Below are 23,516 nucleotides of genomic sequence, written 5' to 3'. Positions count from 1 at the left end.
GTATTTTAATTTTTGTAATTGTGTGCCACCTTAAGCAACAGGGATGGGTTATAGTTTAATAACAAAACCTGGGCAGTGTGTGTATGGGGGGAACCTTCCTGACCCGAACATGACCCAACAAACACCCACAACTTAAATTTCTCTTCAGCACCATCCACCTGATGCCCCCTCGAGCATTGTTGCTAATATCTCTGAAGACGACGGCGGGGAGGGCTTGGAGCTGCTATATCACTTTCTGATTGCAATGTCAGCTAAGATCAAACCACATGACATCCTCTCAAACACAATGCCTTCAATGATACAAAAGCAGGTCTGTCCGTAGCAACGGTCAGACTGGACAAAGAATGCAACAGTGAGTGCAACAGAGTAATGTTTTCCCCTGCCACAAGGTTTAGCAACACCTATTTTTTTTTAAACCTACTGCAGCACAGCAGTGCTTTCCTACCCAAAAGAATGCAGACATTCAAGTGAAACAGGCACAATCACCAGTAAGCAAGTCAACCAGCAGAAGATGCTGAAGCTAAACTGGACCTCAAACCCTGTTTTGGATAGAAAAGCCCATTCTGTCAATCAATCAACCAACCAACCTTTAATGGCGTGTAAAAACAGGTTAAAGGAACAATGGGTTGAAAAACAGAAAATAGGTTAAAATACTGGACATCAGGTGTAGGAGTTGGGGTGCAAGATTGAGATTGGTGAGTTCCAGATGCAAGTCTTTACTCAGAAAATGAAATTCAATCAATCAATCAATCAATCAATCAATTCTGTCAGAGGCACTGTGGGAGGAAGAAAAAAACCCAGCAACAGTTCTGCACCACGAAGAGAACAAAACAAAACTGCCTGATGCTGGATGCTCTTTGTGTGGAACAGAAAGAAAGCCAAACGTTTGCTTTTTTGCTGTCAGTTGGGGAGCAGAGAGTTCTTCATTTCTTCCCAAGCCTCATTTAGTAGGGAAGAGTCGGAAAGCTGGCATTCCTTATTGCCACCCAGAAGCTGCCACTTTGGAATTAACATGGTGAAGCATGTTCGCAAGCATCCTGTAGAGGGCAGTCATGCAGCATTGAACGAATTTCGCCGGGGCTTAAGTAATAATCGCAGGACAGAGTTGTGTTAAAACCAACACTAATAGAAATGCTGGAAGTTTTAACAGAAGAACAAAAAATGATAACATCGCTTCAAGCCCAACCCCATCATTTTCTTCAGCCTTGTTGATGGCAAGCTATTTATGTAAAAGCATAAAGACATGCAGAGAGCATGGCCATGTCAGCTTATACATTTGCTGCATTCAAGCACTTTGTATCTTTAAATTAAATAGCTAATTAATGAATGTTTACCACCTTTTTTGGGGGGGGAGGTTTCTACAGTTTTTGGAATCTCTAGCTTGTTATTTGACATTTGCTTGCATTTGCAGTAGCAGCAGAGCAAGCCAGAGACAATTTATTTAGGCTAAGGGAGAGGAGGAAGGTAAAACAGAGTTTTAAAGAGACCTATGACCCCTTTAGATTGAGAAGAGCAACAAGCTTTTGGGTGAAGCACAGGCTGTTCATAGGTCCAGCTAAGTACATGCAGGGCATGATTGTCCAGAATGCAGCTGTGGAGAAAAAGCTATACCATTTTTTCCCACATGTTAATGAGAATGAGGGAGAACCAGATTGGATTTAAATTCCCCCTGTGCAGCACACCCAATTTTCCCCACCTCTGTTCAGATAGCTGGAGAAAATACTATGCCTCCCTTGGGGCAGAGGTCATGGAGGAATAGTAAGCAAATATTTTCACCATGGGGAAATTGCTTTACGTGAAACTGGTGACTTGTAATGGAAACTGGGGGAGGGGGGAAGAGGGGAAGGAAAGACAAGACAGAGGAAGAGAAAAACCTGGTTTGAATTCTTTTTCTTAAACCACAAAGCTCACTTGGACAAGCTGCCTTCTCATAGTTAAGTTTCATCAGATGCTGAGAGGATAAAATGGGATCAAGGTGCATGTAGTGCCTTCAGCTTCTTACGGGAAGAGCTCATTCAGCACATCTTAAGTTCCCTTGGAATTCTGTGAATTTTAGCTGAACATACCTCCAAATTTGCCATTGGCTTAAGGGTGAGAGGAGGGAGATATTTGGAGACAAAGAAGCTGAAATAACCCAGGCTTATAAACAGTCATTCACTTGTGCTCAGGTATGAACAAACATTCCAGTTCTTTTTCATTCATCTTTTCTCCTATGGCTGCTGGGTTTTTGGGGGTTTTTTTTTGTATCCTTCTCTCTGAAGATTTAGCAAACTCGTTTGCACAGTGCATGGCTGTCATATGGTTTTGATATGCAATTTTTACATGCAGTAATCCTTATACATATGACATGCGAGGCTAATTTTTGTTGATTTTATTTGCTCTCAAGTCACAGCTGACTTATGGCACCCCGTAGGGTTTTCAAGGCAAGAGACATTCAGGGGTGGCATGCCATCGCCTACCTCTACGTCACTACCCTGGTATTCCTTGAAGGTCTCCCACCCAAATACTAGCCAGGGCCAACCCTGCTTAGCTTCCAAACTCTGATGAGACCAGGCTAGCCTGGGTTAGCCAGGTCAGAAAGCAATGCTAATTTACTGAGACACAAAGACTGTTAAACAACCAAACAAAAACACACACTGTATAGGGAAACATTTATTTATTTTGATGTAAGAATCTGAAGAATGGTATAAAAATAATAAAATGCCAGTTCAACTTATACAAGAGAGAAGCAGAACTGGACCAGGGATTTTTGGATCCAGACAGCAGAAAGACATTCAAAATCATCCCTTTTTTTGTAGGCTTGCCAGCTCTGTGTTGGAAAATATCAGGAGACTTTGGGGATGGATCTGGGAGAGGATGGGGTTTGGGGGGGAGAGGGGCCTCAGCTTGGTACAATGTCACAGAGTCCACCCTTCAAATCAGCCGTTTTCTCCAGGGGAGCTGATCTCTGCCAGCTGGAGATCAGTTGTAAAAATGGGAGATCTCCAGGCTCTACCTGGAGGCTGGCAACCCTACTTTTGCGGTAAGCAATAGGGTGACCAGGTGGCAGCGGTAAAAGTTATCCACCGTTTTGGCATACCTGAATTCTGCTAGCCAAGGCACAAAAACTTCAGCAAGAGAGGGAAACAGAAGCAGCATGCAAGATCGTATTAGTGTTTTGAATAAAATATCCTTGGCAAGATCCACCTCGTTCCTCGCTTAGGAATGGTGATTAAGAACATACAGTATTGCTGACAGCAGGCACAGCAGGTATCAAGCTACACAAGCTGTTTTTCATCTTGCGCTGGGCATGGGCTTTGTTAAGAGGCTATTCTGCAAAGTGGAGCTCATCCAGCTTGCAGCCCAGTTGCCCCCTTACTCCTCATACTTGCACAGCATGCCTGACGACTAATTTTATAAAGGTGAAAATGAAAGTGCTGCGTAACTGGAGAGCAATTACTGTGGTGCAAAAGGATCAAAGGGAAAAAAAGAGGGAGGAGGATGAGGAGTGTAGACTGAGCAGAGTCACACACCTCTGGAAAACAGGAGGGAAGATCAGCTACCAGTCATTTCCCACTCCCTTCTACTTAATCTTCAGGGATACCATCAGAAGCAAGGTGCCCCATGACTGACCCCCAAATGTGGAACCTGAACAAGGGAGTGAGGTGTGTGATTGCATCCCTCTGCCAACCTGGTTGATCTACACTCAACTTTTACTCCCCCCCCCCCGCCCATAGTTCCATACCATGCAAATCTCAAATCTCAAACATTTTATCTGCTCAGTCTAACAGAGTATGTGCAATAGAACATTTTGCCAAGATGATGAATGTTCTTTTTCTTCTTACAGTCAATCTAGGGGGTTTTCAGCCTGCCAACTGAAAGTATCCATCCTTTGGAATAATTTATACATTATAATACCAAAACATGCAACCATATGGATATACAGTCCCAGGATTCCACATATACATATAGAAACTGGTGCCTATCCTCAGACCAACTGACAGGCTGACACATATGAGCCACCCCAGTCAAATTGCCAGCAACAGCACCAATCACTGATTCAAATGAAATAGGAAGCGGATGAGACTGAAGAGGCTCTTCCCTTCCTTCCTCACCCACCCTCATCGAACAGGTGTTCATCACCCATTTGCACAAGCACTTCCTCACACAGCTATGGAAACACTAGTTCCGAGGCATAGTCCTACAATCTTATGGGTCAAGTAGATCAGACAGCAGTGTACTGGGATGCCTTTTAAAATCTGGGATAATTTCTCCTGTAGCAATTCCTTGTTTCTAGATTCTGAGCTGTAGTGCCTGGCAAACTGAAGCTATCCATACAAAGTCAACCTGGAAGAAGACCATAGATCTGCTGTTTTGTGCAGGAGGGAGGGTGAGAGTACATCATTCTGCATGTCTTATACCTGGTGAGAGCTGGTTGTTTTTGAGGGTTTTTTTCCCCCTTGTCCAAATCCAGGTGAGAGTCGGTAGTTGGGCTCTCATGTTTAAGTGTGGTTGTTTGCCCTTGTTTGAGGTTGCTTGTGCTCCTCTCACCTGCTAGCTGGAGATGTGTCTGAAGTAGCAGAATGGGACAAAGAGTGGTGCCATGATTAATAGGATGCAAGGAAGGGGATAAGGTAGTAGAAGGAGGACAGGCCAGGTAAGGGGAAGGGACATCAGATAGAACCAGAAAGGGCAACATTCATAGGTTGTTGCCTCTTCTGGTTCCTCTTCAAGCTAGGGTGATGCTGGTCTGCAGGCAGCTGTGATCATTTTGCTCAATACTTTGTGGATAAGACCTCTTGCAGCCCATCCAATGTGGACTTTATATCAGCAGTGGCAGGATCAGATAGTCCCAAGGTGCTAACTTGTGTGAGATACCTATGTTGCCACAGTCATTAACACAGCAACTGTGCACAATCTGATTAAGGAGTTGACAAAGGTTTATTTAGCAGTGCCCCAAGAACAGCAATCTGGAGACAGACAAAAGAATGACACTTAACAGGAGAAAAGGTGCTGACCTTACTATCCTATCTAAATCTTCTTGTTGCCCCCTGCAGCATCTTCTTTGTACACTAGACATTGCTTTTTACAACACCCCTTCTCAAAGTGTACCATACAAAGTCCACAACATTCATCTATTCTTATGTAGACTTTCAAACTTTTCTCAAGAAAGTGGCTTGGTGAGTACACATCTGCAATCATTACATCTGTAGGACAGTATTTCAACTCAACAAACCCTTCTTCTTGCATTTTTTCTTATTAGGTGATACTTTGCATCCATGTGTTTAGTTTTTAACTTTATCTTTTCAATCTCTGCAAGTTTTATACACCCTTGGTTGCCTTCAAGGACCTGTACTGCTTTGGAGTGCAAGGAGTACTGCTGTACTCCTCTATCTCGAAGTCTTGCTTTAGTTGCACTATCCATTTCAGTTGTCTGCACAGTTCTGCTGCAGATATATACACAGCTTCAGTTGAGGACACAGCTACAGTTTCTTGCTTCCTGCTGCTCCAGCTGACTGCTCTACCACCATAGAAGAATAAATGTCCACTGGTTAGCTTTCCATCTGCCGTATCTCCTGCCCAGTCTGCATCCATATATCCCAGTAATCTGGGATGGTCACTTGCTGATAACTTTAGTTTCAGATGTGTAGTGCCATGCAGGTACTTTTGATTGCATTTCAGTCCCTTTTGCTTGGCGATTCTGTCTTTCTACACAACATGCCCACAGCTGCTGTGATATCTGGACACCTCAACGTGCTTATGTACAGCAGTCATCCAACTGCTTCTCTATATTGCTTGTTGTCAAGCAGAAGGTCACTACTTCCTTGCTAGTTCAGGTAGTTTGTTTCCACAGGAGTCCTTGATGCATTAGTTCCTGTCGGGTCTTCGGTACCCCTCCCGGTCTCCTGGCGTCGCCGTTGCCCCTCCCGGGCACTCTGGGGCGTTCCCTGGAGGTCTCAGAAACAGGGGGGGTGGCCGCTGGGTTACTTCACCGCAGGCCCCCGTTCCCCTCTTGGCTGTGCCGTGGCTCCTGTCCCTCTCTCTCGCGAGGCAGCCTCTTTGCGCATCAGCCAGCGACCTCCTCCCTCCCTCCTTTTATGCTTCCCGACCCATCCTTCCCCCTTCCCGGGTCCTGCCCCTCTCTGGCTCCTCCCCCCTTCAAAGCCTCAGATGCCCGGGAGAGGCGCGCCAGGGCTGGGCTGACTGGGCGTGCCTCGGGCGTCCTAGCCCTCGGCTGCGTGCTGCGATGGAGCGTCTCGCGCTGCGACAAGACGAACGGCTCTCCCCCTCCTGGCCCGGTGCTGGGCTCAGCTTCTCCCTCTTGCTCCCCGGCGTCTTGCCCTGGCCAGACTTCGCGGACTCGAAGCCGGGCTCGCCGTCTGGGAGGCGTCGCTCGGGTGGCTGCTGTCGCCCCGTCAGTCGAGGTGAGGGGTGGGGCCGCCACGGGGGCTTGGAGAGGTGGGGAAGGCTCTTGGGGCGACGACGAGGGCTTGGAACGGCTGGCAGGTGCCAGGGGGTCTCCTCCGTGCAGTCCCCGCCCGGGCTGGGCGGGACAGTTCCTTTCATATTTATGTACTCCAAAAATTCTAAGTTATTCTGCTTCTGATTAAGATAGTTTCCATGTTTCTCTTGTTCTGCTTCTATTCCAAGATAGTAGTTGACATTTCTAAATTTTTAACTTCTACTTCTTGATTCTGATGTTGAACTATTTCATCACAGTCCTCCTTTTCTTCATTGCATAAAATCAGGTCTTCTAACATAAGTCAGAATATATGTCCATTTTTCCAGGGGTGTAGCAATGGGTTCCACCTTTGCGCCCAGTTTAGCTAATCTTCCAATGGCAGAGTTGGAAGAGAGCTCTATTTATGTGCACAACCCCCTTTTTTATAAGATCATTGTATACTATTGCTACATTGATGACACTTTTGTGATATTAAGTGAGCCTGATTGTGAAGAAGCTTTTATTTCATGGCTAAAAAGCATGCACATTAACATCAAGTATGCTGAGCAAAGAAGTGAGAAGACTGTCCAACACAATGCTACCAAGTTCTATGATTATGTGCAGGAATGGGAAAGATCAGCACAGGATTTTAGGAACAGGGGATACCCAGAAGCGGCTGTAACTAGGGTGATACAACAAGCCAACCCTATTGATAGAATCTCCTTGTTACAGAAAAATGTAGAATTGGAACAGCAGAAAAGATTAACATTTGCCCTTAATTACACTTCTTTGGCATATCCCATCAAAAAACTAATCTCAAAAAATCGGCACCTATTATCAAATGTCCCTGGATGTGAGGAGTTGCAATTGATTGGTTTTCGAAGGACAAAAAGTATCAAAGACACATTGGTCAAGGCTAGGCTGAGGTCCTCAACATGCACCTCCCTAACCATGATAGGACATTTCAGATGTGGTAATAGAGAATGTGGGGTATGCTCCCAAGCTTTGCAAGGTAGGGAATGCAAGAGCCCCAATGGGGTGGTTATTACATCTAAGTTTTTCACCAATTGTCACTCACATGGGGTAGTATATTTCCTGATATGTTGGCACTTCAACTCACCAACTCAGGACTAGGACTAGGACTCTGGAACACAAATCTTGTCTCCATCATTCTGTTACAGATGCCCCATTACTGAACCATTTTCTGGAAATGGGATATGGAGCAAAAGACTTTTACGTTTTTTGTGCTGTTCAAACATGAGGGTGTTGTGGGCAATGAGGTGACATTTTAGACATATAAACCGGGTACCAATTCAAACATTTATCTGAGGAATATATACTTAACGAATAATTTATTTCCTTTCAATAAAAGGCTGTACTGTGGCTAAGAGCTCTAAGAAATAATATCCTAGTAGAAAAGAGCAAGAGTCCAGTCGCATCTTAAAGACTAATAAAATTGGTGGCAAGGTATGAGCTTTTATGAGACACTGCTCACTTCTTGCTCTTTTCTACTGCTACAAACTAACATGGCTACCCATCTTAATCAACCCTATTCTTCTCACAGGTTGTATTTCCAGTGCTGTTAAGACAGTGAAATCCAAGCCTTTAATATTGATTCAATGTGACCACTTAAGCTTTTATTTCACATTTCTGCACAGCTCCAGAACTTTGCAAGCATTACAATGGCCCTAGCCTGGTGAAGGACAGACTGTTCTAGTTTAGCAATCTGAAGGCCCAAGGGGGGGGGGGGAGAAAAATATGAAGAAAAAAGGCAATACACACTGGACTCCCCCTCCCCTGGTATTTCCGATGGGAAAACTGAAAATTAGGGGAAGTGCTGACAAAGTGCTATGAAATATTCTCTTTATTGAAATAAGTAAAACTTTCAAAGGCAAAGTTTTACTTATGCAGGATGTGAATAATTTATACAAGCCAATCTACACAATTAATAGTAATTCCAGTGTATACTATACCCATATCACCAATATATCTAATTCTCAACACGGCCAAAATCTACAGAATGAGATTGGAGCCATGGACAAACAAGACAGATCTTTCTACAATCAGAAATCTTAAAAACAAAACAAACAAAATTAAAAATCACACTGGGAAGGGGATCAAAAGTCCCCCAAAATAACAGAAACAGTGGCTGTAGTTTCAAGAAAAACAAATTCCTCTGTGTGCATTACTAGGAAATCACAACAGTGCTGACAGATGAAGCCTTCATTTCTGTCAGTAAAAGGCAGAGTTGTTTTAGCTACCATACAATTTCCATAATTGACCCAGGCCTGGCTGCTCAATACTGCTGGCCAACAGCAGCTCTCACAAAACGCAGTGTGTTGTAGTGGTTAAGAATTTCAGACTAGGATCTGGGAGACTCAGGTTCAAATCCCCACTCTGCCATGGAATCTTGCTGGGTGACCTTGCGAGAGTCACATATAAATCCTGCTGGGTTCACCATCATGCAGCTGGGTCCATCTTGTGCTACTGAGCCACAGTTTTCCTGGGTAAAGGTTCTGAGGGGGAGGGAAGAAAGTAAAGCTGAAGGCAGGGAGCAGATCAAGGTAAGTTGGCTGAGAGTCGGGAAGGAGTGAACAGTGATAGGAGAGAGACTATAGGAGCTTTCAGGGAAGGAGGATCATCATCATCATCGTATGGTTGTGCGTGTAGAATAGCCAGGAGATCCTAAGACTGTTTGACAGCCAGAAGTTCCAATTCTTTTAGTGTTATGTACCAGTAGGTGATGAGCTAGACTTGTTTTTAAGACAGAGACATTTCAGAGATGGTTTGCCATTGCCTGCCTTTGCATCACGTCCCTGGTATTTCTTGGAGGTCACCCATCCAAATACTAACCAAGGCCAACCCTGAGATCTGACAAGACAGGACTAGCCTGGGCTATCCAGGACAAGGCTAGGTAAAGAAGAATTAATGAAGAATTAATGGAGGATAGGAAAATTAGATGCCCCCTGAAAGATCTTGCAGGATTCTCTCTTATATAACCTATTTTCAAGCATATATAAGGATTAAACATGAATTTTCCTCATAATTAATGTGCAGTTACGTTTATGATTATAATATACTACTGAATAAGTTTAATGTCATAAAGTTTTAGCTCAATATCTAAAGAGTCTTAAGTTAGTCTAAATTTGACTCTGAAACGGCTTCTGTGCCAATAACACACTTTCTTCAGAAGAAGATGTGCGTTTGCTGTTAATTTTTTCCCCTCACTTCTCAGATATCAGAAAATAGGATACATATGCTAAGAGGGAGTTTATGCTCACAATGTCTGCTTGTAGAAAATGAAGATATCTGTACTTTTCAATTTCATAAATATGCCAGAAGTACAATTTTATATGTTAAGATATAAAAGCTACAAGAATCACTAACAGAGGGCTTTTTGCATTATGAGTTCCCCAAGTTCAAAAACTTGTTTCGAGATCTTCAGAAGACAATCAGCCATGAAGTGGCATAGCAGAGCATTAGATAGCCTCACTGGACTGCAGTGATGCTGATGTAGTGTTGCTCTATGCGGGAGAATGGAGAAAAATGGGCATATGAAGAGCTCTCTGAACCCAAGGAACTCATAATACAGACTTTGTAAATGATTAACATGGCTTGTGTATGTTGATCCATGTCAATTGATATGTATATTATTGAAGCACAATAGATTTTTAAGAATACATATGGCAACTGTTTTATAAAAAATTACTTAGGATTATTTTTGTTTTTGTTATGCAGGTTTCCAGGAGGACCTGCTACTTTTCTTATTTTCTTACAGATGGATGTTTAGTTTTAATGCATGATCCAAAGTTCTTTGGTCCAACTTCAGTTGGCTCATGAGCTAAAGCCTTTTCTAGAGACATGATCAGGCCTAGCTCTCCATATTCCTGTCAAATCCAGGTTAGATTATATGTGATCTATAGTTTTTGACTTGCACAAAACATCTCACTAATATTTACAAGTATTTCTAACTGATCATGATTTTTTTTTCTGGTACAACTTGCTGAATCTTATTGTTGAAATCCTGGAAAGATCTGGGACTTAAGGCATGTGAAGGACCACCTGTTTGCATACATGCCTGCATGACTAACTAAGAGTCTATGGTATATGCCCCAACCTGATAGGGTGAGATGTATGGCAAACAGGGGGAAAAAACCCACAATTATCTGTGGTGGCTTTTTGTTTATGAAACTCCATCATTTGTCTGGTGTTCTTGTCACTGGGTTTTAGGCAACAGATTGATTTTTAATTTTATGCAGACCTTTTGTAATATTGACATTTATTTTCTGTTGTTCCCCAGCCGATGCTATTGTGGCTCATTTCATCCCCCCCACCCTCAGTGTTTGTTTTACTATATTTTTATAGGAGTTTGAGTCACATCTCATGGGTTAGCATAAATATGTTAATTATAAAAAGGAATAAATAAGTTGTTAGATTTGCAAAGTTCTTTCTGTTCATCAAAGCAAAGGAGAATAGGTAGACATATGCTCATTTTTCTCTATCTATCCTCATAGAGCAATGCTAGATCAACACTGCAAATCCAGTGAGGCTATCTAATGCCGCGCTCTGCCATTCAGACTACAGGAGAGGGGTTCCAGGCCCACCATTGTGTTACACAGAGACTACAAAGTAGTGAAACATTGTTCAAAGCCCTGGAACTTTGTTAACTTATGCACAGATTCTTTGAAGCTGAACAAAGGGATGCTGGAATTTAAAGCACCATGTTCACATATTTAAAGCACCATGTTCTGCAGTACCTGCCAGCTCTTCAAAACATCAATATCTGCCCAATATCCAAGAATATTTTTAAGCCGAGCAGCAAACTGAGTGCAGCAGGATATTAGCAGGTGAGAGCAGATACTAGTCCTATCACCAGGGCATTTCTAAACAGCACTTGCTAGGCTAGGGACAAGTTGTCCTCCGAAAGTAAGGGGGCTGCCTCAGCAGTCTCAGCAGAACTGTTTTGTCATGTAAGAACATGAATTCTCTCCAAAATTTTTAGAGTGTACTTAAGGACTAGATCTAGACAGCTTTTTTAACACTCAACTTTTTCTTACCCAGTAGCCATTTCTAGCCCCGCCCCACAGGACAGGCAACCCCATGATCTTCAGTATAGCCTTTTTCATGGTCGAAGAGGATTTCCACTGTCCCATTTCCCCAGCAGAAAACCTGATGGGGCCTCATACTAAACCTGAGAGTAGGCCTCTCCCAAATAATTGACTCAAACTCAAGTAGAGAAAGCAGTTTAGGAAGGAGCTGGGATAGGTTTATGATGGGGTCTCTCTGTTCTGCAGTGGCAGTTCAGCTTCCTCACTAGCCATAGGCTGGGCACCCTTACAGGTTCACTAGAAAGACTGTGGTCCAAAACCAAGATGAGAAAAAATATAGCTAACTTATGTGTGAAATAAAAGTATCTCCCTCTGAATCCTTCTACACTATTGCTTTAAAAACAGAATTTGAAAGGTCCACTGCTGTTCAAATTCAAGGAGAGGCACAATAGTGACAGTTTAGAATACTTTGTACAAGAGGAAAATCTAAAGAGACTGGGAAGAATTTGCATTGTCAATTACATAAAAGACCCCCCCAAAAAACGCAGCAGGAAGAAGATTAGGACCTTTTATTTACATTGCTTTTCTTCTACCAGAGACCGTACATTCAAGATGCAGCAAAGAAATTTCGGTTTAGCTACTAGAACATTCTCCATTTCCACACAGTTGAGTAATGAAGTAAGTTACCTAGGGAACCGGAGGTGTATTATGACTGTCTATCAGGAATTGCATGGAGCTTAAAGATGGGCTGGGGCAACACCTTTCCCCACTGCAACTATACTAGGTGCTGTGCTACACTAATTTAGCACAAACCCTTTCCTTCAAGCTCAGTTAAAAAATAGCAGTATATCTGATCTAATGTCAACTTTTAAAATGACACTGAAGTATCAGATTGCTGAATAAAACACAGCTTGTAAATTGGAACCACCTCCTCCTGTATCAGCATGCACTGAGATCTATATATAGGCCCCATTCACCAAGGTAAAGTGGATTAGGGTTGCCAGCAATGTTCCCTCTAAGCTGAGTTACTGTGAGCTAGCTCACAGTTTTTTAACCTCCAGTTCATACATTATTGTCTTAGCTCAGGGAAAATGGCCCCAGAGCAAACTTCATTTATGCAGTAGCCAAACTGCTCACTCATAACTTTAATGCCAGTAGCTCAGAAGGTAGAATTTTTGTTCACAAGACTCTGTAGCTTAGAGGGAATATTGGTTGCCAGGTCCCTACCAGCAGGAGATGGAGGGCATGATTGCCAGCTCCTAGAGGTTTGGGAGGTGGAGCCCAGCCAGGACATTGACCAGGGGTACAATGCCATAGAGGCCAACCTCCAGAGCATCTCTCCCCCCCCCCCAGAGAAACTAATCTCTGTAATCTGGAAATGAGGTGTAATTCCAGGGGATCCTCAGGTCCCACCTGGAGGCTGGCATCCCTAAGTTTTGTAGTGGCATTCTGCTTAGGGAATTTACTCCCCACCACTAACTTTGGCACCTTCCCTGGTAGATTTTAGGGGTCCTCTGAAAAAAGTTTTTGTTTACTCAAGCATTTAACATATTGTCAACAGGCTGCCTTGTATTTTTTTCATTAGGTTTGTTATGTTCTGCTTCATTAGGTTTGTTATGTTGTTTATTATAGCCTCATCTATTATGTTGTGCTTTTAAAAGAAAAAATGTTACACTGGCAGCAATTTTGAATTTGTTTTCGTAGTTTGTGTACCTTCTATACTTCCTCAAGAGCCTTATAGCTGTGAGGTGGAACAGAAATCACTATACTGGGGAGGACTGCAAAACAGAAGCCGGAACAGTCTAATAAATTACTCAAGAAACAGAGCCCAGGAAGACCAAACAAAAAGGATATATGAGATGACAGGATTAGTCATCATTGCAATGTATGAATCAACCTTAAAAGTCTAGTAACATGCTTTTACAGTATAATAATAAAAACACTTTCCTGGGAGTAAGCATTACGGAAAAGACCCAAGTTGGATTCTGAGCTACCTATTTAGATTGTTCTCTTATAGACAAACTTTTTTTTTAAAGCCTTCGTTTAGTTCAAAAAGGTATAATCAAACTTCTATACTCTGTAGTATAAATACAGTCAATTTCTGCCAGAGAACCAAAGTTAATTCTGCTGAGGAAAGCTGTCAGTCTCACACAGGGGAAAAAAATCTGAAATAATTTCCATGAAGATAATTATTAGCTCCCAAATGATCACCTGAGAGTTACTGATAAGGGAGTGAAGTGATGTTCTAACTTCCTTCATTAACACAGCCATCGGAAGCAAGGTGGGCTGAAGCACTTCAGGTAGAAGGACCAACTTCATGTTGAGGAAGAGGGAAGAGAAGATATAATGAAATGTCACCCAGCTCTGCTTAGGTCTGGGCTTGGTCTAATCCAAGCAAAAGAAATCCTGATAAGCATAATTCTTTGACCAGAAGGGAGTTGAGCAAATCGACTTCTTTTGCCTAATTTTTTCTTTCAGTTAGTCATGGAGAAAAAGCAAGAGAAAAAGCAAAACAGCCTCCCACACCAACCCAGGATGTTATCTGCCCACACAGAAAAGTCTGATGACAATAAGAACTAGAAACTTTCGGGGGGGGGGGTGGGATCAAGATTAGAACCTCAATATACCAAAGTCCATACTTGATATCCAATTCCACACTTATGTGGTGTGATCACAGCAGTGTGAAATGCAGACAACCTCGGCCATGCCCCAATTTTCTTGAGAGCCACACAATGTGACCCCATGTTCCCTTTCTGTTTACACACAGTTGGGTACGGTAAAGCTCATATTTTTTCTGCAGAGGCAATGAAGGTGACAGTTAAGGGGCTCTGTTTAAAATGTTTCCCGACATTTGTTCAAATGCAGCTATAGCTTTTTGATCTTTTAATATGCCCTTCATCCGGGGGGATATTAGGAGCCCAAGAATGAACTACAAAGACAAAACCACCTCTTATGGAAATTTACTAAAAACTTAACAGATAAAAGAGATGATGATTCGTTTCGTTAGATGTTACAGATTAAAAAGAATCCAAATCTGATAAAGTACACTGCTACTTTGTATTTTTTTTTTAAAAAAACACCTATTGATGGTTGACCGCTAACCACCAGAAGAATAATCTTCGGAATATAATATCTTAAGACTGTTCACAGACAAACCCACATTACCCATTGTATTGCATAAAGTATTTATATACAAGTCCTGTCTATAATTACTTGGGAGATATGAGTGACTTCAATTTTCTGAGATTATTTTCAGGTGCAGCATCATCAACTCCATTTAATTCATATTATACCCTACAGCAAAGCCAGATCTCATTTTCACATTTATTTTAAATGTTTTGAACTGGAAGCAATGAATTGTTTCCTATTTTAGATGTCCAGCTGCATTCTACTGAAACAACTATGCCTGCGGTCCTAATATTTACTTGGAAATGAATTTCACTGTCGTTAATGGGAAATGTGTTTAGGGTCTCTGGCGTACTACAGGGTGAACCTGAAGCCCCTTTTTTTCCACTGCACTAAACAGTACTCCCTTTTTAAACGACAATATTTGTACAGCACCTGTCTCAGAACCGAACAAAAATTTTATCAGATCTGCGTTCTGCACCTTAACATTGCAAAGAGCTGATAACCCAGTCCCAAACTCACATATCAGTTTACTCCAGCTTTCTCCTCTTTTAAGGCACCAAATTATGCCCAGCTCCTCGGTTACTTTCAACACAACAAAAATGTTTTCTTTGCTGTCCTTTTCTTGTTGAAGGACAGAGGGTGGAGGGGTTGGCATGCTGCCTTCTTGCTCACTCTCACCAGGAGCTTCAGTGCTGAGTGATGAAGAAGACTAGCAACAGTGAACAGTGCCCTTTCCTGTCTTTTAAGGTGCAGACAAGAGAGGTGGGTCTATCTTGCCCAGTTTGTCTTGAGGTGGGTTGGCAACTACCTGCCTGGTTTCGCAGTGCTCCACCAAGGTAGAGTCTGCAGCTGCCCACACTGCAAACAGCAGCCCAGCTCACCGCTTCCCCTCCTTGGGATTTTCAGTGCTAAGCAGGAGAGGAAAGCAAAATGGCAGCAGTGAACCAATCAGGCAGTATGTTTACCTCCCTTCTCCTCACAGTGGCCGGTACATGTCAGAACAAGCCTTTCATCCACAGACATATTACTAGCCGTGACAGCTCCAGGTTAACTGACTTGTTCAGGTAACAAAGTGCCAGCTAACACAGCTGTAACTGTAGTGGAGAATCCAAGGATATGAAAAAGTAGCTGAAGGTAAACACAACCTGATGCAGCAAATTAGAAGACAAAACAACCCAATAATGAAACAGTTCCTTTTGGAATTATCAACAACAATAACATGAAACAAATTCCCATACACAAGTCTAGTTCCCACCAGGTATCAAGATTTCCTAAACAGCCTTATCTTTGATTTACATGGAACCCTACATTTGTTATGAGCCAAGATCCACCTTATATTATTGCAACAGGCAAGGATAATTCTTAATAATTGAGGAACATCTTACCCAGACTGGGGAAACTTCCTTTATTGTGTAAAAACCCACAGAACTGCACATCTCAGCAACAGGTTTGATTAAAAAAAAATGTGATCCATTTTCACTGTAAGCCATGTTGGAAGTAAATCTGGCTAAAATGTGTGGTATGAGGACAATACAGAAATACATTGAGTCAAGAGAATTCAGCAGCATTTTCCAAAGCACGGACTACAAAGTAAGCAGTAGGCCATAAGAGATCATTAAAAAGAAGGGGGGGGGGGGAGAGTATGTACAAATAGTGCCAAAGATCTCAGCAGAAAGCAGTCAGTCTGAAAGCTACCAAATGTCTTAAAACCATTATACATAACCCAAAGAACCTGCAATCAAAATGCATGCATATGCTGCAACATTAAGCATAATGTTCTTTAGTTACTAAAATTAATGAATGAAAAATGCATAAAACATAAATGCTTATTTAAGAGCAGGTGGATAGTATGACTAAGTACAGATAAGACAATGATTTAGTGAGTCAATTATTTGGTGTATGTGGGGGGTGGGGATCATTTTAAGGACTATATATTCAAGGCAGAAGAACATAAGAGGAGCTACCAAGCTATAACTTGCCTGCAAACGGAGCATTGCCTCTGTGGTTGGAGCGCAGTAAACATCACAATCACTGAATAGTTGCGGGGCGGGGCCTTCACAAACCTCCGGAATTTGTCTCCATTCATGCGGATGACTGAGCGCCTTGCACTCCATTCCATAAGTTGTTCCACTTTTTCAGCTAAAAGATTCTGCAATGAAGCACAAGGAAGAAGGTTGGTATTGCAGTTAGAAGACAGCAGTGATGAGCCATGACAGTTTAGGAAGCAGCCTTTTGAGCTACCAGATTAACAGAAACTTGTGTTGTCCTGTTGTCAACCTTACCCAGTATCCTCTGGAATGAAAAAACTGTGGTTGATCTATATACAGTAATGCCATGTAGAAAGACAAAAGAAATCTGATATAAGAATGGTGAATAACTTCTTCAGGATAGGCAATTTCAAGGGACAGGTGGAAAGAGGCATTCCCACTGTGTGTACTCGCAAAGTGTGTTGGAACTGGTAACTTCTACAGGCTCAAGGAAGCTTCTGTTCATGTCTTCGCTCACAAAAGGGCTCCCATCTGAACCATCTGAACAGGAATATATGCACTATTAAGTTTGCTCCAGGAAAGTCTCAAATAAGGCTTCCTGGTACTCAACTGAATAGTGTGAAAATACAATGTGAAAAACACAGGTAAATATGGTAGTCTCATGAGCCAAATCTCTTCCTTTGTCAGGTGCCAAAAAGTTTTCACTGGTTACTGACATGGTTTGTTTGCAACAAAGAGATGTCTCACTAAACAAAGAATAAACTAGATCTATAAAGTCCTGGGCTCTTAGAACTACATACTGTGGCAGCAAGCCCAGTCATCTGATCCCCGGTACTAGCATAACAGCTGACAGCAACAAGTCACAGGCTGGATTTTAACCACTCTACCCCATCATTGATGCAGATGGGTAGAGGGGGATACCACATCTTCCATTGTAGCAGAGATCAGGTGAGAAGTGCCCAACAGGGTCACATCTGACCTTTTAAGTGGAAGACTCTGGCCTAATGCCTGAAACTGAGCAGCTTCTCCCTTAGCCTGAGCCGCTTTTCTCTCTGCTTGACTGTGAGGTTCTTTTTCTGCTTCACCACCTGCCTGATGATACTCCACACTTCGTTTCTAATGGAAACCTTTGTGGACCTCCAGCCTGGACCCTAGACGAGCTTGGCAACTTTACTGTGGAATGAGACCACAAATCATTGTTGCCAACTATCAAATTAAAACACAGATTTAGCTACAATGTCACGCTAAAGCTACATGGGAATGAATAATCATCCTTATTACGAATTGTTTTCCTGTAACCTAACGCAGCAATTAAAAAGCATTCTCATTTCTGCAAATCTCAGTCTACTCCATAAGGACATGAAAGACCTGAAGTTAAACAACCTGGTCCCTTGAAGTTTTCAAACGTGGCTCAACTACTGGAAAAGGAAGCGCTATATTTATTAGATTGTTACCACTACTTCTGGAAATCAGAATCCATTTAAGTTCTGTATCAAACCATAAGGCTTATATATCTAACCAAATAACTACGGGAAATTCAAGAGCCACCTAAATATTTTCATTAAACTTCTATTCATAGGTTCAGGTGCATGGTTGACATCATCAGATTTTTTTATTTAAAGGCATAAGATGAAAGTGATAGTAAATACAGAGAGACATTGTGCATGTGTGCATGCATGCATACATTCATTCATAGAATCATAAGAGTTGGAAGGGACCTCCGGGGTCATTTAGCCTAACCCCCCGCACAATGCAGGAAATTTACAAATAACTTCCTCCCCCCCCCCCCCCCACACACACACAGTGAACCCAGCTCCATGCCCAGAAGATGGCAAAAAACTTAAGGATCCCTGCCAAACAGGCCTGGAGAAAAACTGCTGCCTGGACCCAAAGCAGTGATCATAAGAAAAGGCCTTGAGAACTAAGCACTGATGCAACTAAGCACTGATTCATTCATAAAAGGACAGGTCCTCTGGTGGATCAAAAACTGACTAATTAATAGGAAGCAGAGAATGAGTATAAATGGGCAGTCTTCGCAGTGGAGAACGGGAAGCGGTGGAGTGCCGCAGGGCTCAGTACTGGGTCCCATGCTCTTTAACTTGTTCATAAATGAGAGTAAGCAGTGAAGTGGCCAAGTTTGCGGATGACACTAAATTGTTCAGGGTGGTAAGAACCAGAGAGGATTGTGAGGAACTCCAAAGGGATCTGTTGAGGCTGGGTGAGTGGGTGTCAACGTGGCAGATGAGGTTCAATGTGGCCAAGTGCAAAGTATTGAACGTTGGGGCCAAAAATCCCAGCTGCAAATACAAGTTGATGGGGTGTGGACTGGCAGAGACTGACCAAGAGAGAGATCTTGGGGTTGTGGTAGATAACTCACTGAAAATGTCAAGACAGTGTGCGATTGCAATAAAAAAGGCCAACGCCATGCTAGGTATTATTAGGAAGGGAACTGAAAACAAATCAGTCAGTATCATAATGCCCCGTATAAATCGATGGTGTGGTCTCATTTGGAATACTGTGTGCAATTCTGGTCACCGCACCTCAAAAAGGAGATTATAGCATTGGAAAAAGTGCAGAAAAGGGCAACTAGAGTGATTACAAGTTTGGAACACTTTCCCTATGAAGAAAGGTTAAAACGCTTGGGGCTCTTTAGCTTGGAGAAACGTCGACTGCGGGGTGACATGATAGAGGTTTACAAGATTATGCATGGGATGGCAAAGGTAGAGAAAGAAGTACTTTTCTCCCTTTCTCACAATACAAGAACAGTTGGGCAATACAAGAACTCGTGGGCTAATTAGTAGGAAGCAGAGAGTGAGTATAAATGGTCAGTCTTCGCAGTGGAGAACAGGAAGCAGTGGAGTGCCGCAGGGCTCAGTACTGGGTCCCATGCTCTTTAACTTGTTCATAAATGATTTGGAGTTGAGCAGTCGGGTTAGAACGGATAAAAGGAGGTACTTCTTCACCCAAAGGGTGATTAACATGTGGAATTCACTGCCACAGGAGGTGGCGGCGGCTACAAGCATAGCCAGCTTCAAGAGGGGTTAGATAAAAATATGGAGCAGAGGTCCATCAGTGGCTATTAGCCACAGTGTGTGTGTGTGTGTGTGTATAAATTTTTGGCCACTGTGTGATACAGAGTGTTGGACTGGATGGGCCATTGGCCTGATCCAACATGGCTTCTCTTATGTTCTTATTCATGCATTCACTCAATCATTCATGCATTCACTCATTCATTCATCATAGGAAAAATTGTCCCCTGCTATGTAGGCAATGTTCCTCCAATTAATACACTAGTCTTGTGGCCAGGGAAACAAATGCTGTACTGTTACAAAATATACTGTCCTCCGGCTTTTAAGACTGATAGCGTCATCACATATAGATATAATCCTAAAATGGTATTTTCTGGCCCCAACCCATTTCTGGAGCTACTTTTGATAATGAATGCTAGTTAGACAGAGAAACGTAATTGTCTTTTCTAGACCAGCAAAGAACATTGCATCAACAGTGAAGAAAAAACATCTGGTCTATCCAGCCAAAAAAATGGAAGGATAAAATATATTACCATTTATACAACACCTGCTATATGCAAGAAAGATCACTACCTTCAAGAAACTTGCCATCAAAATTCTTATGACATGTCCAAGTGTTTCAACCATGGAATTACTAATACATGCAAAACCAGCCTTGGGACATATTTTAAAATTGCTATTCTTCTGACTTCTCTAATTTTGTCTATCAGGATCAGTATTTGTCCACTCTGAGTGGCCACAGATCTCTAGGGTCTCAGATAGAGGTCTCTTACGTCAACTCCCATATATGCCTTTAAAAAAAACATCTGGAGATGCCAGGGATTGAACCTGTCACCTTCTGCATGCAAAGTGGCCACTCAGCTGCCTATAGGGTGAACAGTCTGCTTCTCAAATACTTTTTTGTTCACCGCATTGTCAACCTATATTTTGTTCTGTCAGAATCTGTGCTCCTTTCTATTTCTCTCATTCAAGTAAACCTTGCACTTTCCAAAAAAAGCCCTTTTGCCTTTTATGGCTTCCTTGATATGGGTTTTTAGCCACACTAGATCCTTTAAGACTCAGTAATCATTTTTCTCATTTGAGGTGTACATTCCACTTCAATTAAGATAGTTCCAAATAGCTTTCAAGCATCCTTAAAAGCATCCTTTCAAGCATCCTTAAAAAACTGGACTCTCTTGGCACTCCCTTCTTTCTTTAGAGAATTCCCTTATTTTTTTAAAAGAGCCCTTTCTGAAATCAAATGCAAATGAGTTGGACTTTTGCAGCAACTACACACACACACACGTCATGTACAAACATATGTAGAAACACCCACTTATTGAACAAAATTAATATTCTGTACATATTTCTAAAAGGGGTAATAAAATGTGGCACCAATATCAAATATGCAGTGAAATACTGCTTTCATCTTTTTAAAAAGTATATTATATGGATAAGTGAATAAAGATATCTAATGCCTTAGACAAGGATTTTAATTATACATAAGATTGTTCATGAGAAGTTAATTATTTGCCTCATCTAGGGTTGCCAATCTCCAGTTGGAAGCAGGGGTCTCCTGAGATTTGAGGCCCTCCCCTCACTTCAGGGTTAGACAATGTCTGCTGGGTACCCATTATACCATATGGAGACTGGTCCCCACAGGGTATAATGTAAAATCAATCTGTGGGTATCTGGGGCTCTGGGGGGCTTTTTTTCTTTTTAGGTAGAGGCTCCAAATTTTAAGCACAGCATCTGGTGACTCTCCCTCAAAAAAAAAAGCAAACCTCCCCCAAGTTTCAAGAAGATTGGACCAGGGGTCAAATTTTATGAGCCCCAAAAGAAGGTGCCACCATCATCCATTATTTCCAATGAAAAAAGGAGCACAATCCCTTTAAATGTGATGTCTAGAACTGCCTTTGGAATGCAATCGTGCTTGTTGCAACCTTGCTTCTGGCTCCACTCCCAAAGTCCCCAGATATTTCCTGAGTTGCACCCGGCAACCCTAGTCTTATCTGAAGCAAACACTAAACAAAAAAAGTCATCAGCGCTCAAAAAACAAAGTTCTATTCTATGTATCAATTAGATGCATGTTAATTTTTCTAGCATTTAAAAAAATTAAAAGTACTTGTATGCCATGGACGTAAAGTGAAACGGCATATTGAATTCACTGCTACATGTATCATAAACTTTTCTACTTGGCAGGGCAAGTAATGGTTCTGTCTTTCGTTAAAGAAAAAAAATCCTATTTGCCTGTTTGGACTTCAAAGAGGAACATGAAGCAGTGAGGGGACTTAATTCAGAAAAGCCACCAAGGCATAGCTGGGGAATGGACTGTGTTCATCTGCCAGCAATTGATTAATCTGGTACTACAAGAGAAGGAGCTATCCTTATGTCCTCTATAAAGAGGTTTGCAGCTCAAAGGCTTTTCTGTCACTGTTTGTATTTGGTGAAAGGATTGTGTTTTGTCCACTAGGATGTTTAATATTTTAAGTGAGCCTTACACAAAATGCCCTGAAGATACTGAAGGACCGTCTCTCCCCATATGAGCCCCAAAGAGCATTGCGGTCGGCTGGAAAAAACCAGCTGACCGTCCCTGGGCCAAGGGAGGCCAGATTGAAGGCCACCCGAGATAGGGCCTTCTCTATTGCTGCTCCACTGCTGTGGAATCAACTCCCGGTAGAGGTGCGGGCCCTGCGGAGTTTGGAACAGTTCCGCAGGGCCTGTAAGACCCACCTCTATAAACTAGCCTTCAACCAATGATAAACTAGGAAATGCCTCTAAAAAAGTGCTCTTGGTTACTGAATTTTATGGAATTATTGAAGATCGAATGTTTTAGCACCATTGTAATTTGTAAATTTTAACTTGTATTTTGTCTTAACTTGGATTTTATTTGCAATTTATGTAATCTGATGTATAATGTATTTTATGTTGTAAGCCGCCCTGAGCCTGCTTTGGTGGGGAGGGCGGGATAGAAATTAAAAGTTATTATTATTATATTATTATCTCGAATTGGGATCAGAGGCACTGAGAATTGAAGAGGGAAGCTAAGAGGGCATGAGGGAAAGTCTAGCAAAGAGCATCTTAGTAAGGCCAAGGCAGAATTTGACAGACCACACGAGATAATACTATCTTGAGGAGGAGGAGGAGGGAGGGAGGATAATGTGCTGCCACACTGCAGCCAACTTATGGGGACCCCTCTGGGGATTTAGAGGCAAGAGACTCTGCCTCTGCCTTCTTCTGAATAAAAACCCTGTTCTTCTACTTATCAGGGCCACCCTTCTTAGCTTCCAAGCTCCAACAAGTTCAGGCTAGTCTAGGCTATTTCAGTTGCTGGGCCACTTTATCCTTTTTTTTTTTTTTAAGAATACATCTTGGCTGACAATGCTTCAGTTCAGTTACCAGGCTGGTACTCCAGGTGATAGAACAACACATGATCCACTCTTTCCCCACACCATGTATCACCATACAAGGTAGCTGACCAAGAGGGTAGCCTGCAGCTCACAATCCAGCCTGAGTGAACACAGTGCCCTTTGAAAACAGGGTTGCCAGACCCCAGGTGAGCAACCACTGACCTATACAGGCTACTGTGATCAGAAATTACTATGCTACATTCACAAATATTACTGAAGAAACAATTGGAATAAGGCCACCTAATCTAGAACCACCAAGTCCTGTATGTGCCTTGTGACAAAAGGGAGGCTCTTGTGACACTGTTCTACCATGCAAGTTGGAATACCAGGCCAGTGCTTGTATGGACCAGGCCTACAAAAATGGAAAGTTGACTGACAAATCAAGAATTAGCAAGCAACAGAATGCCCAACTTGGAATATACAACTAAAGTAGGGTATTTTTTTTTCTAAATAATAAGATTCCAACAGTATTTTTATTCCAATCTCATTAGATCTTACATTTTTATTCCAAC

The 23,516-nt window shown here is 42.2% G+C and overlaps 1 protein-coding gene across 2 annotated transcripts in view; it reads right to left on the bottom strand.

Annotated features, from left to right (window-relative positions):
- The window catches only part of TUSC3 (tumor suppressor candidate 3), a 187,421-nt gene that overhangs the window by 117,425 nt on the left and 46,480 nt on the right, over nucleotides 1-23,516 (bottom strand). Inside the window, exon 2 of one of the 2 annotated variants that reach the window (XM_060246403.1) lies at nucleotides 16,578-16,747. The exons of the other annotated variant lie outside the window; for it this stretch is intronic. Within the exon in view, the coding sequence (XP_060102386.1) occupies nucleotides 16,578-16,747 (170 nt within the window). The remainder of the gene's footprint in view (nucleotides 1-16,577; nucleotides 16,748-23,516) is intronic. 2 annotated transcript variants of the gene reach the window in all.

This window comes from Heteronotia binoei, chromosome 9, assembly GCF_032191835.1.
Source record: "Heteronotia binoei isolate CCM8104 ecotype False Entrance Well chromosome 9, APGP_CSIRO_Hbin_v1, whole genome shotgun sequence".
Lineage (NCBI taxonomy): Eukaryota > Metazoa > Chordata > Lepidosauria > Squamata > Gekkonidae > Heteronotia > Heteronotia binoei.
The sequence above is the reverse complement of the archived record's forward strand: the minus strand, read 5'-3'. Positions and strand labels throughout refer to the sequence as shown.